The sequence below is a fragment of the Zea mays genome, chromosome 3 (assembly GCF_902167145.1).
Source record: "Zea mays cultivar B73 chromosome 3, Zm-B73-REFERENCE-NAM-5.0, whole genome shotgun sequence".
NCBI classification, from domain to species: domain Eukaryota; kingdom Viridiplantae; phylum Streptophyta; class Magnoliopsida; order Poales; family Poaceae; genus Zea; species Zea mays.
In genome coordinates, this window is record NC_050098.1 from 200,695,609 (window position 1) to 200,713,110 (window position 17,502).

General features: G+C 47.5%; 1 protein-coding gene across 1 annotated transcript; it reads right to left on the reverse strand.

Moving 5' to 3' along the window:
- Positions 1 to 12,008: 12,008 nt before the first annotated feature.
- On the reverse strand, positions 12,009 to 13,236 carry LOC111043195 (uncharacterized). The gene is made up of 2 exons (NM_001354580.1): positions 13,229 to 13,236; positions 12,009 to 13,127 (listed from the first exon to the last, which is right to left on the reverse strand). The coding sequence occupies exon 2, from the start codon at positions 13,108 to 13,110 to the stop codon at positions 12,217 to 12,219; it is 894 nt and encodes a 297-aa protein (NP_001341509.1). The 5' UTR covers positions 13,111 to 13,127; positions 13,229 to 13,236; the 3' UTR covers positions 12,009 to 12,216.
- Positions 13,237 to 17,502: the final 4,266 nt, after the last annotated feature.

Here is a 17,502-nt window from a genome sequence, read left to right on the forward strand (position 1 = left end):
TATTATATCCATTTGCATTGTCTCACTAGTTATTTGACCTTGTGTTGAACCTTTGTTCACTGTCATTATACACTATTCAAATATGTTCATCATACTGAATTTCCTATTCAACACTTAGCAAACTTGTTAGTCTTTTAAATGTCTTGTCATCCAAATCACCAAAACTCACAAAAGGGATGAATGCACTTTCAAAAACCCTATAGAAAAGAAATAGAAAAGGAATTATAAAATCCAGAGAAAAAGAAAAGGAGAAAGCAGCCCAGTCAGCCCACTAAGCCAGCCAGGCCGCGCGCCCGCGCCGCCTGACAGGCGGACCCCGCCTGTCAGCGGCAGTTTTCCCTCGCGCGCCCTCCCTCTCTTGCTCGCTGCCCAGTGGGGCCGACCTGTCGGCGCCAGTTTCCTTCGCTCATTCGCTCTCTCTCTCTCTGTGTGTGTCTCATGGGCCTGGTTCGCCAGTGTCGAGCTGTTGCCCCCGCGCGTCCCTTTTTCTCTCTCTGCGCCGTGGGCCAGCTTTGTCAGTTCCGCCTTCTTCACGCTCGCCGTGGACCGGCGCGTGCGCACTCGCGCACGTCGCCGGATTTCTCGGCCACGATGCCCGCCCACGCGCCCAACTCCCTTTTTAGAGCCCCACCAGTGCCCCGCGCACACCCCTCACCTCATTTCGCTCGACTTCACCCTCTCTCGTGCTCTGCCCACGCCACCAGCCGCCGCCGGAGACCCGTGCCCATGTTCCCGACCATCCAGCTCGCCGGACACCGCGCCAAGCCTCCCCGAGCTCCACCCCGAGGTGAGACATCTGTCCCCGTGCCCAATTTCCCTTATTGTGCCCTGTGTTCGTCCAATTTCGCCTTCGCCGGTGCTCGACCACGGCGGTCTGCCGTGCTCGCGTAGTGGCCGGCCAATTTAGCCCGGTCTAGTTCACCGGAGTAGTTCCCTATGTCACCCCTGTCTCTGCTGAAGCCAGCTAAGGCCTTAGCGCGCCTTAAGTCCCCTCTCCGTGGCCGGAATCGCTCACCGGAGTTTCTCCGGTCCGCCCGAGACCTTCTCACTGCCGCTCTCCCCTCTCTGCCCGTGGATTCGTGGTCTCTTCCCCGCCATTGAGTTCGTTGTGGCGCCCTCTTCCTCACTGCCCAACTGCGGCGACCCCGGAGCCACCCTAGCTCGCGCCCGCCTCAACTCCGACGACCTCACCACCGCGGAGAGGAGCAGCGCCGGCCGCAGCCATTCAACCCCCTTGGTCTGATGTAGAGATGGCAATGGGTAAAAACCCGCTGGGTATTACTTGCCCAAACCCGTACCCGCGAAGAAAAAATACGCCCGCTAAAAACCCATACCCATGACGGGTATAAAATTTTGCCCAAACCCATACCCATGCGGGTTTCGGGTACCCAACGGGTTTCCCATACCCACTAACATCAACATAAAAAATAATTCATCATGTAAATGACAATCAATACATTAATAATCTAGCATAAAAGGAACAAGTGATAACTAATTTTAGCCTAAAATTTGTTACATGAAGTTTATTTCAATTAGAACATATTCAATTAATAATATTATGAGACATATTTATAAGGAATGTTGATTTTAAGGCGGGTTTTAAAAACCCACGGGTTTGCGGGTATGGGTAGTGGAAGAACAAACCCATGTTCACGTACCCGTTAGGTTTCCATTTGAACCCATTAACAAACCCATGGGTAGAGAAATTGACCCAAACCCATACCCTAATAGAGCAAAAACCCACCGGGTTTCGGGTAGCGGGTACCCATTGTCATCTCCCCTCCGTCCGATCCAGATCGAACGGCTCGGACCGCGGGGTACCGCTTCGCGCACGTCTGTTTTCCCGGTCTGATTTCCTCCGTCCGATCTTGATCGAATGGCTCGGAACCACTCGGACCCCTATAGTCGTCTGTTTCCCCTCTGGCGCTGGGCCCGCTCGGTCAGTGCGCTCCCCCCCCCCTCGGTCGCTGACACCCCTGGCCCGCTTGTCAGTGCTCGCCCGTCCGCGCGCGCGCCCTCGGCCGTAGATCTAATCTCGGTTGTCGGTTTCTGATCCAACGGTTAGATTCACCCGATACCCCCTTCGTGTGGCTGTTTTGCTTAAGAAACCCCCTGGTTTTAGGAAATCAACCCGCCGTCCCTGGTTTTCGCGCGCAGGCCCTGTAATCTTGCAGATTTACCCCTGGACTTTCATTCAATTACAGAATTAACCCTAATTTCATATTTTGAATTCCCAAACTTGTTTATTTCATAACTTTTGCATATGAACTCCAAATTTAGTGATTCAAATTGCAAAATGTTCATAGAATTATTCTCTGTTTAAATAAAATAGGTTCACTCACTGTCTGCACACTCTAATTTTTAGGGTTGAATATGAACTAATGTAGATGTATGTTTTATTTATTTAAAAAATAAATAAAAGGACAACCTTAGAGATTTTAACTTGATTGAGTTGTGAGATTAGTAATATGTATTACATGAGCTCATCTCTATTCTAAATTTTAGGTCACCATAAAATAAATTGATTTATGATTATGTACTTGTAAATAACACTTATGGAAATAATAATCTGCTTCCAAATGAAGTTAAATCATATTATAATTCATGTCCCATATTTAATGCATTTATCCCTTATGTAGTATTGTGTCTTTTTAAGATGTGTTCCAATGTTTGTACATGTTTGGTGTGATGTTCATTTGTACTTTCCAAATGTATTGAATGCATGCTCGTTTTATTTAGACAACGAGCAGTCCGAAGTTCCTGAGTGTGTTGTTGGAGACCTCCCTGAGCAACAACCTAGTGAAGGCAAGTGTCCTCAGACCTACTATGTCCTACTATACTTTATAATTCACTGTCCCGCATTACTTTATTGAAAACCTAAGGTTTGACTAGTTTGTATTTCCCTTACCCTTGTTTACCCTTTTGGGTTAATCATGGTTAGCTTATGCTATTGCTTAAACTTAATCAATGAACATGATGTGATCTTTTATGATACGATGATTTTATCCCGATGAGGTTCTTATGATTCTTTAGGGGGCTCAGGCTCTTTCCTGAGTGTCTCTCTGTAAGGACCTGTTTGGGGAGTGACAACCCGGGATAACAGTGCAACCATGAGGGTGGAATGGGACGCCCTTAGCTGATTAATTAGAGGAACCAGAGGAGTAGTTGGCTTCGCCGTAGGGCCGTCAATGGGGTCCGGGCACAGTACTTGCTCTGCCGAGGTTGGTTGCAGAGGTTCTTTGATTTGGTTTTGTTAGTCACCCTTCCTTTGGGGAGATGTACTGTGTTTATCAAACTGGAGAAACCTAACAGGTGGCTATGACCTCTGGGAAATCTTTGTAAAGGCTACGTAGTGAGACCCTACTAGGTCACCTTGGTAGTGATCAATGGGGAGGCTAGAACCCCGGGCACAATGGGAATCACGGCTTGTGGGTAAAGTGTGAAACCTCTGCAGAGTGTTAGAAACTAGTATACCAGCCATGCTCGCGGTTATGAGCAGCCTTGGGATCCTCTTCGATTAGAAGAACAATGGTTACTTTTATGATGATGATTAACAATGGTGATTATAATTCTGATCTCTGGTATTTCCTCTTTTGAGGAGCTACTTCTGGGTAATAACTGGGTTATTACTAAAACTTGGCTCTACTTATAGTAATAAAACTTGACCAACTAAAAGCAATTGCTTAACTTTAAACTCCATATACAGCTAGTCCACTTTAGCCAAACGGTACATTTGTTGAGTACGTTGAAGTGTACTCACCCTTGCTTTACAAACCACCCCACCCCAGATTGTCTCCACTATTCTCAGTGCTCAGGAGGTGAAGCTGGCAACATGGATGACTTTGAGGAGTTCCAGGAATACGACGAGTTCTAGTTTATCTTAGTAGAAAACCCACAGTCAGCTGCCTATGTAGGCTTAGCATCTACGTTTCATATTTCCGCACTTTGATAATTATGTTGAACAATGGTTATGTAATAGACTATGCGGATGTCTTGGACATCTTGATGTAATAAAGTACCTTTCCGCTATTTATTTCAAGCATTGTGTGATGATGTTCAATTATGTAATCGTTGTGTATGTGAGTTTCTGATCCTAGCACGTACATGGTTCGCATTCGGTTTGCCTTCCAAAACTGGGTGTGACAAATACCAAAAGCGAGCTCATGGGAGCTTTAGAAATAGCGGAGCGGGAACCAGGCCTAGCCACAGGCAGACTGGGTGCAGACGTAGCCCCTTCTAGTCGAACAAAGCAGTAATGAAGTCTTTAGCCACTGAAAACATATAAAGAGATGGGTGAATACTTTCGTATTCCGCAAGCCCATTATAGCCCATAAAGAGAAACAACCCTATGTTGTACATGCTTGATATGGTAGGATTGTAAGTCACTCTTTATTTTTCTTAGAAAAGGCATCATCTTGGTATATCCTAGAATAGAAGGGAGAAAAGCACACTGTAACTCAACCACCACTGAGCTTCCCGCTCCCATGGTGTCATTTTTCTTTTCCAAAACCACTCACACATTTTCCCGTCCCATTTTTTAGAACAAAATGCTAATTGTCATACCACACCAAACTCGTCCATACCAGTGGACACGGACTATTTGAATAGATTTTGAACTCTACGTAGAGGTGTACACTTTACCCACTAGTCCGGCACCGCGATCTCACTACCACGAGATCTAACATCAAAACTCTTTCCTTCCTTGCACGACTTTACCTTATCCGTTATTCAAAAGGAACAAGGCCACCTCCTTGCCCAAAACAGGACGGAATTATTCCCCCTCCTTGTCCCCCGATGCTCCTCAGCCACCATAAAACTGGGGTGCAGACCGTGCAAGTTCAGATCAGGTGACTGCCCAAACAGTCTTGAGTGGTTGCACTTGTTATGAGTATAGGTAGTGAAGGATGACAAATCAGTCCTTATACAAGACAAGACAATCCTTCATGCTCACACCTAACTCGGCTGAGCCAACACCTTAAGCCCTCCCAAACCTAGGAGTCCTTGATCATCCCACTCAAGGGTGATGACCCTTCATCGTACACTTTTTGAAAAAACATTTTCTTTTGGAAACATAACCATTAAACCCACTTTTCTTTTTGTAGCAAAAACGTATTCTTAATGTAGGTTGGATCTCATCTAAAAAATGCATAGTAACCATCCCATAATCTAGGGTTAGGTAGTGGTAAAAAGAATAGGTATTTTATGCATCAAAGGTACAATGAACCTGCCTTCGTCGAAGATCTCATGACACGAAGGTTATATATCTGGGAGGTCGGGCTCCTGTCCTTCTTTCGAAGATAGTGTTTCTAGAACGCCGATCATCGCTTCTTCTAGCAAAAACAATTAATAAACAATACATCAATCCATTTTATTGCTAACAAAAGTGTGTCATATTATCGTATCCATTACATTATGTGGACTAAAAAAGTTCTTGAACCATTATTTGTGCATAAAATATCAAAACACATGTGTAAATTAATTTGTGAAAAGGTAAAGGAAAAAACAAAAGGTTTTTCTGGTTATGTGCGTCGAGCGGGGCGATTCTGGCCCAGCGGGCGTAGCCCAGCCGGCCGACGAGGCAGGACGGCGCTGCGGGCGCGGGCCCACATGCCAGAGAGAGGGAGAGGAGACGGTGTTGGCAGGGTGAATCGGCCGTCGACGGGGTTCAACAATGGTTCTCTACTGTTGACCCAGTCCAAGGATCGAGGAGGTGTGGTAGCATGGGTGGAGGTGGGCGAACACGGGAGAGGGTCCATTTTGGCCAGTGGTGGTTTGGAGCAGGCTGGCCACATCGGGGTGGTAGGTCACCGCAGTGGTAAGGTCGCCGACGACGTGTTGGTGGGTAATCAAGGGTGGGGTGGGGTGTTTTGTGCCCATGAGGGAGTAGTGAAGCTTAAGAGCTCACTTAATTGCTCTGGTGCCTAGATAGGGAAAAGGGGAGGCTCATCGGAGTGAAGGGAGGCGGCAGCGCCGGCTCCGATCGAGCTCGAGGGAGGGCAGAAGAGAGGCCGACGGCCGGTGCAGGTTTGAGAGGAGCTCCGGGCGCTCCTTTTATAGGTGCCCGGGGTGGGGAGCGATGGCCAGCTGGCCTCCTACGGGCGGTGCACATCAACGGGTACAACGGTGTGCACAACAGCGGTGATGGAACATCATGGCGAGGGGAGAGGGGCGGTGACATGCAGGTACATGCCCACAACACGACGGGGACAAAACGGTGTCTAACTCCACTGGTGTGATCATCAGCGAAGAAGGGGAAAGGGGACGGTGTCCGGCGGGGAAGCCATCGTCGTTGTACGCCCATGAGGGATGGGGAGAGGCTGACAAGCGGGGCTAGGCCGTCAGCGGGGGAGAGGGGGCATGAGCATGGGCACGAGCGCTGATAGGTGGGACTGGGCAGGCAACGAGAGAGAGAGAGAGAGAGAGAGAGAGCGGGCATGCGGGCTGGCTTGGCGTGCAAAGATGGGCTGGAGGTAGGCCAAAAAGGGGGAGGGGCGAGTGTGGGCTCTGGGTTGAAGTTGGCCCAAGCCGATTTGGGAAGAGTATTACTTTTTCTTTTTTCTATTTCTTTTCTTCTCTATTTATATATATACATCTATATGTGATTTTCTAGGTGCAAAATAAGTTCTTCTTATTTATCACTAGGTGAAAATATTTAAGTGAGGTGTTTCTAGCAATCATCAACCAAGCACATGACTAAACTTTTAAAATAAATTCTATGATGCTAGGGTTTAAGGTGTTAGGCAACTTAGTTTTTCTATACTAACATTTGGTGTAAAAACTGGGGTGTTACAAACCTACCCCACTTAGGAATCTCTCCCTCGAGATTCAGACTAGATTTGTGAAAAGGTAAGGGTACTCCTTTCTCATTGAGTCCTCATTTTCCGAGGTTGCTTCCACTTCACCTTCCCTGCTCCACTGAACCTTACAGAGCCTTACTTTCGAATTCCGGGTCTTGCGAACAACTGAGTCAAGAATCTTCACTGGTTTTTCTTGATTCTACAGATCTTCCTAAATCTAGATTAACTCTTCTGCAATATGACTTTCTAGCACTTTGAAGCACTTTCAGAGCTAGGACACATGGAACACATTGTGAATATCTGACATTGATTTTGGTAGCTGCAGACAATAAGCTACTGGTCCTACCTTGCCAATGATAGGGTAGGGACCGATATATCACAGGGCTAGCTTCCCTTTTACTTGAAATCTTATGACACCTTGCATTGGGGAGATCTTGAGATAGACAAAATCTCCCTATTGAAAGCAGAGTTCTCTTCTTGTGTTGTTAGTGTAGCTCTTTTGCTAACTCTAGGCTTCGAGTAGGCTTTTTCAAAGCATGGCAACTTTCTCTTCTACCTCTTTGATAAAGGCAAGCCCTTCAATGTTTTTACCACATTATACCACATCAGTGGGGTCTGACATCTTCTTCCATACAATGCTTTGAAAGGTGGAATTTTGGTGGTGGCTTGGTAACTGTTGTTGTAAGAGAACTCTGCATGTGGTAAGCTGGACTCCCAATCTTTGCCAAAGGTCATAGCATAAGCTCTTAATAGATCTTCAAGGACCTTATTGACTCTTTCTGTCTTCCCATCTGACTGAGGGTGGTAAGCAGTGCTGAAATCTAACTTCATAGCTTGTTATTGACTCATCCAGAACTTTGAGGTAAATTGCGTTCCTCTATCTCACACTATTATTCATGGAATGCCATGTAGTCTGACTATTTCCTTGAGATACAAACGAGCAAGTGTGGCTCCTTCGTAGGTAGTCTTTTTACTGAAATGAAATGAGCTACTTTGGTAAGACGGTCAATTACGACCCAGATGGAGTCATTTCCCCTTAGAGATTGAGGTAGTCCGACCACAAAGTCCATTCCTATTTCTTCCCATTTCCACTTCGGTATTGGTAGAGGTTGCAACAATCCTCCTGGTTTATGATGTTCCACCTTGGTTCGTTGACATGTGTCACATTGCGCCACATGCTGAGCTATGTCCTTTTTCATTCCTTTCCACCATTATCTGTTCTTGAGGTCTAGGTACATCTTGGTGGATCTTGGATGAATATAACAAGTTGAATTGTGGGCCTCAGTTAGCAGAATTTCTCAGGTTCCCCCTTTGGTACATACAGGCGATCTTTAAACCAAAGGGTTCCTTTTTCATCCATCCGGAAGTCTGAAGGTTGTTCTTTACTGGTCCTTTCCACGAGCCCCTTTCTTTCTGCATCTAGGAGCTGAGCCTTACGGATATGGTCTTCTAGCGAGGGCTCAACTTCTAGGTTGCTGCTTTTTCCTAGGCATGCATTGAGATGAGCAGATTTTTGCTTCCAGTCTTCAAGGAATCAAGTAGCATTTTTACTTAAGGGTTTTCGGCTAAGAGCGTCGGCCACCACATTTGCTTTTCCTAGATGGTAATGCATTGCAAGGTTATAGTCCTTGGTTAGCACTAACCATCTACACTTTGGGTCAAGATGTATTTTAGACTCTTGTGGTCTGTGAACACAACACACTTGTTTTCAATCACGTAGTCCCTCCATATTTTTAGGGCGTGCACTATGGCTGCTAGCTCCAAGTCATGTGTCAGGTAATTCTGCTCATGTGGCTTGAGTAGCCTGGGTGCAGAAGCGATGAATTTCTCATTTTGCATAAGTACGCATCCCAGACCTTGCCTGGAGGCATCATAGAAAATAATGAAACCCTAGTGGATATCTGGCAATGTCAACACTAGGAAGGTGGTGAGCCTTTTCTTTATTTCTTGAAAACTTTCTTCACATTCCTTAGCTTGGTCCAGATGAACTTATTATCCTTTTTGAGGAGTTCTATTATTGGCTTGGCAATACTAGAAAATCCCTTGATAAAGCGGCAGTAATATCCTGCCACCGCCGGAAAGCTTCTGATTTTTACTGACGTTGGTCGATCGCTTCCATTTAGACATCGCTTCTACTTTGGAATGGTCCACTTCTATTCCTTTTGTGGTCAAGATATACCCAAGGCAAAATTTTCTAGCAAAAACTCACATCTGCTTAACTTGGCATAGAGTTGGTGTGCTCTGAGTCTTCCAAAGACAACCCGGAGATGGTGCTCATGCTCTTCTCGACTCTTGGAGTAGATGAGAATGTCGTCGATGAAGACCGCGACAAACTTATCTAACTCTCCATTGAATACTTTGTTCATCAGGTTCATGAAAAAGGTAGGTGTGTTGGTTAGGCTGAAGGGCATCACGGTGAACTCATACTGGTCATACCGGATAACAAAAGCAAACTTTTGGATGTCCCCTTCTTCGATTCTCAACTGATGGTACCCTGATCTCAGATCAATCTTCGATAAATATTGGGCTCCTTGAAGTTGATCGAAAAGGTCATCAATCTGAGGTAGTGGATACTTATTCTTAATTGTGACTTCATTTAAGGATCAATAATAAATACACATCCTCATGCTTCCATCCTTTTTGGTGACAAACAGGATTGGGGCACCCCCAAGGTGATGAGCTCAGGTGAATGAAGCCTTTCTGTTGAAGATCTACGATCTGGGTCTTCAATTCTGCCAACTCTGTAAGTGTCATATTGTACAATCTTTTTGCAATCAGTGCGGTTCCCAGAAAAAGGTCAATGCGAAACTCCACTTCCCTTTCTAGAGGCATTCCTGGTAATTCTTTTGGAAATACATCCATAAATTCCTCAATTACAAACATAATTTCTGCTGTTAGATTGAACATCATTGAGCCTTGAGCTGTTGGTCGGGCTTGACAACAAACTGATTTCCTTTGATGATCGATGAGAAGGACAATCTTATCTACACATCCTATGATGCCATTGTGCCAGGATAGCCAATCCATTCCTAGAATTACATCAATCCCCTATGAATCTATCACTATTAGGTCTACCAGGGACACTACCTCACTTAAAAGGATTCTGACTTGAGAACACTTGAGGTGCCTAAGAAGGTCTGATCCTGGGGTTCGGGTGATCAGGGGAATATCTAATGGTGTAGATGGAATGTTATGCTTTTCCACAAACTAAGTGGCTATGAAAGAATGAGATGCTCCAGAATCAAAAAGTACTGTGGCAGGGGTCAATTTTATCAAGAACGCACCGAGTACTACTCCAGGTGCCTACTAAGGTTCCTGTGCGTCCCTCTCGTGCACCCCCACTCCGCACCACACCCTACGCTTCTCTCGCGCCAACCTTCGTTGTCCTGCGCCCAACGTCGTCTGTCTACGCACATCTTTGTCTCCCCGCTCAATGCCCATCATAATAGCCCCGCGCGAGCAGTACTGGACCTAGCCTAAAATATAAATGAATGTAAGTGGGGACCTAGGAGAGGAGTATTAACAAATGGGCCTCTATAACTATACTAAATAAGATAAAAAAATTCCCAATAAACCCAGAAAAATAAGTGGGGTTCGCGCCCCACTCAACATAACGTCGGTATGTCCCTACGTGTCGACCTCCATAGCCCCACGCCATAACCATGCTATTTGATTATCAATTTTTATAATTTGCTATGGCCATAAATTGTTTACATATTTGTATGTATGTGTACGAGGTGTGCGTGCAAATGCCTATAGGGGCATGTCACTATGAATATTTGTCTTATACCTTAAATAAAAAAAGAGGAGATTTTTTGATGAATAATTTATTAAAATACACTGGTTCATGTGGAGGAGCTGCTCTTGCATAGTTGCATAGGAACTAGAACCACGGCTATGTTTAGAGGAACCAAGCCTTGCCAAACAATCCTTATCTTAGTGAGAGTTTCATAGAAGCTTTATTCTCATTAAATAATATATCATATAAACAAACAGAATGACATGACATATTATCCAACAAAGAGATATGAAAGAGCCTTGTGAATGAGAAAGTTTGGTAGGATGAAATTCTAAGTACATTGCTTCTTAGACAAATGTGATATGATAGTGTTAGAAAATTGTAATAAAACTATCCATTCAGAATCAGAATGCCTTAGTAATCACTCTTTTCTACGGGTACTTTAGGGCATGTACAATGGTGTTTAATGTGGAGGCTCTTAAGATGTTTAAGAGTGTTATTTGTAAAAAATCTTAGAGCCGTCTCTCCGTGAAAAGACGCCTCTGGCTCGTAAACCAAGTAGCAACAGACGCCTCACTTACCACTGTATGAATTTGTCGTCTGTTCTATCGATCTGATGCTATACAAATACATTTAATTCTCTATTTATTAATAGACTACGTTTATAGACACTCTATTATACAATATAGTCTCTTAGTTGTCTCCTGTGTTTGGAGAACCGTTTTAGTGTCTCTCCACTGTACATGCCCTTACACCACTCGAGGACGACGACGACGATTTCCTCGCCTGCTCTGCTTCGCTCCTATCAAGATGGTCACGGTCTCACAGTCTCTCTCACAAAGCATGAGTCACGATGCACTATCCACGCGTCACGCATGCAAGCGCGCTTTGCAGAAAGCTGGCGGCTGCATCGGTACTCTCGGCTATCACCCATGCGCCGGCCGTCCACGCCATCCACGGCCAAACGGCAATGACGCAGAGCGTGACTGCGCGAGCGATGGTCCATATGCTGGCCTGCGCGCCAGTCTGCCTCGACTCGCCGTGTCGGCTGTAATGACGGGGCCACGCCACTACAGACAACCCGGAGGCCGAGCCCCCTCCGGCGTCCACGCCTCATCGTGCACGTCCCGCCGCGGCCGGGCGCCCGGCCCCGTCGTCGTCTTCGTGTAGCTACGCCGGCCGGATACAGAAAAAGGAACTGGAAAGGTGAGCGCCGCCGGTGCGGTGTCTGAAAGGCCAACGCCTCCCACTCGCTGCTAGTAAAGCCAGTCACAGCTATACCCACCATCGATTGGCAACCCATGCAGACAGGCGGCAGCCATTAACAAGGATTAAAAAAAACAGGGAGAAGATGAGACGGCCACGGCTTCTTCTACTAAGGTTTGCAGGAAGACGCGGTGTATATAAAGAGCGTGTGGTTCACGAAAGACGTAGACACGGTAAAGGCACAACGAAGAAGAGAGATCAACTACTCATGCAAGCACTGCGGTATTTAATTTAGGTTCTTAGGAACAAAAACACCAAGCACCAACTTTGTACATATTAATGGACGCCATGCACATGGTGATCGATCGGTCTATATAGAAAGACAGGCGGGTACTAGAGAGGTTGTGTGGTGTCCAAGCTACACACGGGATGCTACTAACTAGCTGCAGGCAAGGGCGAGGAATGGCAAGCCTTTCATGTGCTCGGGCGGACGGTGTTGTCCGTTCCGGCGCTCTGCCCGCCAAGCTGTTGCTGTGCGCCAGCTGCTGCTTCCCTACGGCGGCTCCAGTCGCGGACGGAGAGGTGCAGGTGCTTGCCTGCCGCCAGCATCTCCACCGCTTGCCGAGGCGTCAGGATCTCCGTCGCCAGCGCCCGCGCCGTCGCCATCCTCAGCTCGTCGGCCTCCACCAGCAGCCGCGACAGCGCGGCCTTGTAGCTGTCCAGCGCCGCGTCCACCTCGGCGTCCGCGGCTCCTAGCCGGGCCGCCCTGAGCCGCCGCCGCGCCGCGCCGTCGCAGCTTCCGCTGGCAGCAGCTGCAGCTCCCAACCGTGCCGCGGCAGCGAGCTCGCGCTGCCGCACGATGGGCAGGAGCGGGCGGTCGGCGATGTCCTCCTGCAGGGTGGCGAGCCGGTCCGACAGGGCGTTCTCCTGGTGCACCGTCCGGCTGTGGAGGTCGTTGATGAGCACCAGCTGAGCGGACGTGATCCCCAGGGCCCCGGTCGGGATGACGCCGTTGCTGAGGCCGCCGAGCAGCTCCTCCACCTGCGCCTCCAGGCCCTCCCCGGAGAGGTTGTAGAGCAGGCGGACGGTGAGCGAAGGGCGGCAGCCCCCGAGCCAGAGCACGGAGTTCTCGAAGGCGGTGCACCAGGGCGGGGCGAAGAAGGCGACGCCGTCCTCCCGCGACAGCGCGCGCCTGCGGGTGGCGTAGTCCTGGTACCCGAGCATGCACCGCTCCACCACGGTCCGCAGCTCGGCGTCCGTTGCCCGGCCCGCGGCGGCATTGGCCGACGCCGCCTCGAGCTCGGCGAGGCCTGCCTCCTGCCCGGCGATCCAGTGCCGGTAGCATGACTCGTACCGCGCCATGTCCATCCCGTCCGTCCAAGCCTCTGCAGTGTGAGGCCGTGACGAGAGAGTGGAGTAAGCACATGGCCTATATGTTCGCACTACATGTTGTATTCATGCACATATGCCTTTTTTGACCCTTTACCTCGTTTCAGTTTTCGGCAGGCCCTGTTGTGTGACTTGATCTGTCTCTATGGTTCCTCCGATTTTGCTTTTTTTTTTGTTTCTGCGGTATGTCACCAGACGGGGACGACGGAGCACGAGGCTTTCGATAGCGTGATGGTGATGTGCTGGTCGGCCGCGGATGCATGCGTGCGTGTAGAACCTATCTGATGTGGATCCCTATCGGATCACGGCGACGAAACTTTTGGGAAGCAAAAAGACACGGAAGGTGTCACGCAAGATTGGCCATGGAACGGCGCTTCCCCTCGGCCCGCGGCCCTGCGTTTAACCTTTTCCGTGGGCAGGTGTGAAGGGAATCGGAGGCCGGACCGCGGACGAGGAGATGGATGGTGCATCCTTGTGCGACGGAGAGCTCCCGGTGAGTCCAGTGCATCCTTTCGTTCGTGCGTACGCGTGCCATGGCTCCTTTGTGTGTACTGTCTTGTCGTTAGCGCCAGAAGCCCAGACTAGCTGACATTCATATGAGTTATCCGTATTCATATTTGTTTCCGAGACACTATCCACGTGATTGGTTCGTTTCACTGGTCCGCCTGGCTCGCATCAGTCAGCCAGGCTATATATAGCCTGATTGAGTGTATGCAAAGGTTTAGTGTTTGGTTACTTGGCTCAATTGAATCTGGCTGTATTGAGACAGCGTTTGGTTGTATGTATCAAAGCATGTACCAGTGAAGAATGCACAAATAAATCTTTAAATATTATATAACATATATGGTCTAGTTTTAATCGAAAAAATGTTAGGGACACAAATATAAAATTTGTTCGGTGATTAAATTTTTTAATTAGAAGATATAACAAAAAAACTAACTAAAAACATACCTCGGTATACGTGCCACTGCATGCACTGAGCCTGGCTGGGCGCGTACGCTCGCCGCGAGCTTCGCTCGGAAGCCTGGCTGCGGTCGCTTCTTTGCATGACTAGAGTTGGGATGCATAGAGAAGCTAACCAAACAAACACTGCTTTATAACTCCGCGGGTGCAGTTTCTCTATTCACCCAGTCTACCAAACATGCGGTATATGGATATCAAGTTTAGTGTTTTAAATTTAGTATAAATCCAATATATTTCTTGTTGTAAATTATTTTAATGATTTTACTTAATTATTTATTACTTTATACAAATTATCTATGTAATGTATAATTTCCTGATAAAAATTATATAAATAACGACTGATTAATTGATGTATTTAACTATCACATATTACATTGATAGATAAACTATTTTTTAGGAGTTATCATCGTTGTCCACGTACTTTAATCTCTACTCGTGTAATGATTCTGTACTTACAAAAACATTGATTATTTTTATTTTAATTTATTTACTTGTTCTACCATTTAATTAGATATTGATATTATTATTTAGTTCACTTCAATATTGACAATTATTATATGTGTATTTTAAAAAAATTATTTTGCTTTGGTTATCAATGAATTCAGTTTTATATTTGAAGCACTAATAGGGTGTTTGGTTAGAACAATAAACTAGTTTATCATCTTCTACTCGTTGTTTTTGTTTGATTTGTGAAATAGAATGAGTTGATCTATCATCATCTCATTCCTCATAATTAGTTAGTACTAATACGAGGAATTAAGTCATCTCACTAAATTTGAGAAATAAACTCATGATACATCACCTATATTTAGACGGAGTGATTCCTTCAACAAACACTCCCTAAGAGCATCACTTAAATCACTGTCTCGTATATGTGACAGCCTGACGGGATCTCTCACAAGTCGCAAAACAAAAACATATCCTCTCTCTTTTTTCGCATGCTCCGCTAGCGTCAAAAAATCCGAGTGTAAGCATATTGTATTCACGAACCACGAGTCCATCGCGGTGTGTTTGTAGAACCATAGGTGGTGGACAGCGCGCCTGCCATCGTGCATTCGTGCCAAACACCCAAAATCCAAAAGTCTGAGACGAGACGGGCCGTATTCCACACTCATCCAGAGACCCACGCCACGCCAGACGAAAAAAAAAAAGACCGCCCACGTGTGGCCCGTATTGAATGTGGAGCTTATGGGCCTATGCCCACTAAGAATACATCTTGTTATCGCATATTCATATCCTAACATTTCTATTTTATATTGTAAATAAAAACATTAAATAAAATTTATGGTTTTAGTATTTTTATAAAAGTTTGTCAGGATTTAATTAAGTGCTTGTCAATTTAGAGAATGAAAAATATTAGTTTCTAAAATGTTCGTAATCAATTGCATTTTCATGCCTTGTCTCTATATGGATAACGAGTTTAAGTGTTCGTAAATGCACCTAGGGTTTTATCCAAACCAAACATCCCATAATATCATCTCGGGCTTTCGAAACCCAAAAAGTCTAATCGAACCTCCCAGTTTCCAAAAACCCTTCTCAAGAGTTTCTGTTTATAAGGTGAGGCCCCACTGACCGTATACTGTCTTCATTAGAGCTGCTTCGTCAGTGAATGATTGTTTCGCTTCTGGCCAGCCTGGCTCAGATATGAGAACCAGACCGCACGGAGTTAAGCTGACGAGGTGCCCAAAACCTTCATTGATAGAGCAACCTGCTTTCAGGTCTGACTTCACGAGAACAAAGGTTCACTAATGCTCTGCAGCTACAATATGATGAAGGTGCCAATCAGCTGATACAGACCGTGGTTTGCAAGGAAACAAACAGACAGACCCATTCGGTAATGTTGAAACGGGAGAAGTGTCCTGAAGAGGATCGAGAAGAATACACTGCGGTATCCAGTGCCCTGTAAATGACGACACGTCGACACCACAATGGTTCTGTACATTAAAGCACCACGTTCGCTTGAGGATCTGCGGTGCTGGTGTTTGAATGTTCATGGTCGGGTTATGGTTGGCTCTGTGAAGAACTTCCAGCTTATTGCTCCAGTCGGAAAAATCGAGGATGATGATTTCAGATATGCGGCATAATAACCGGACACCAAAATAGAACAAAAGTAAACCAGCAAGGCAGCAACCCCAGCCCATCAGGTCGAGATAGTATCAGATATGCAGCAATGTGATGATTATTGAGGTCAAGATGATTAAACCATGCTAGCCACTGTTTCCATCCTGATCAGTCTCCACTCTGTAACAACGCGTAGTTACGAGAAAACTACAAACCTTGTTGCAGTAGACTGCAGTCATCAGGAGTCACGACAGCTCCATTTCTACCATCTGAGAGCTGCCTACTTGATCAAAAGAACCGTCGCTGTCAGAATCTGCCTGCATTGCAGAAGATAAACGCCAAACCATTGAGCAATCTGGCCGACTGGCACACGAGCACATATTCAGGGGCGCGGGGCCACGAGAGAACATGATAATGCTTACCGGTGGCGGTACCGGCGGAGGAGCAATCCGGCCTGCGCCCCATCCGAGCAGCAGGCCGACGGAGTCGGCGAACGCGCGGTGCGCCAGCCTCCACTTGGTCCGGGCGATCGACCCGGCGTGCTGAACGAGCGCGGCGCATCCGGCAAACCTCTTGCCCAGCCTGGCGCCGCTCCCCTCGCACACCAGGCACAGGAAGTGCCCCTTGTCCCGCTCCGCCTCGTAGAACCCCCTCAGCGCCGCGTCGCTGCCCAGCAGCTCGCTGAAGAATCGAGCCGCACTGCCCTCGTTCTCCTCCTCCTCGTCCTCTTCGAACTGCGATTCAAAGAACGCGCGGCAGGACCTTACGGCGACGACCTGAGGGTGCAAGGGGACCGCGCCCGCCACGTCGACTGTGGGTTGCGTCGGCGTCGGCGAGGGTACGGCGGGCGGGCCCCAGCTCCAGGAGTCGGCTTCCGCGGGGTCCGGAGGCGGCGGCGGGTCACACGGCCAAGGCGTATCGGGCTGCGCTTGGGAGGGGGACACGGATCCGGTGGCGGCTGGGAGGGGCGTCGGGGCGCCGAGAGGTTGCCACCGCACGAGCTCGTCAACGAGGTGCCTCTGCCGCTTGCGGTCCTTGCGCTTGCGGCGCTCCTCCCGCTTGAACGCCGTAGACTTGACTAACCGAAGCGGTCGCTGGTGGTGGCCGCTAGGGTTAGTGGAGCGGGAGGAGTTGTGGACGTCTCGCTCGGTGTCGGACTCCATTGCCGCGGTGGGTGACGCGGCTGACGACGCACTGGAGCAAGGGTTTCAAAAACCGTTCGAAAACCACCAGAAACCGGCCGGCTTTCTGTTCCTAGCCTGGACTAGAAAAGGTTTTTCAGCCGTTTTTTTATTTTGTTCATTTTTTAAAAAAATAATATCTCCGTACGACATCATTGATTTCTTC

What these genes read in the sequence shown, in the direction of transcription:
- LOC111043195 (NM_001354580.1), bottom strand. Translation starts at nt 13,110, where the DNA reads ATGGACATGGCGCGGTACGAGTCATGCTACCGGCACTGGATCGCCGGG.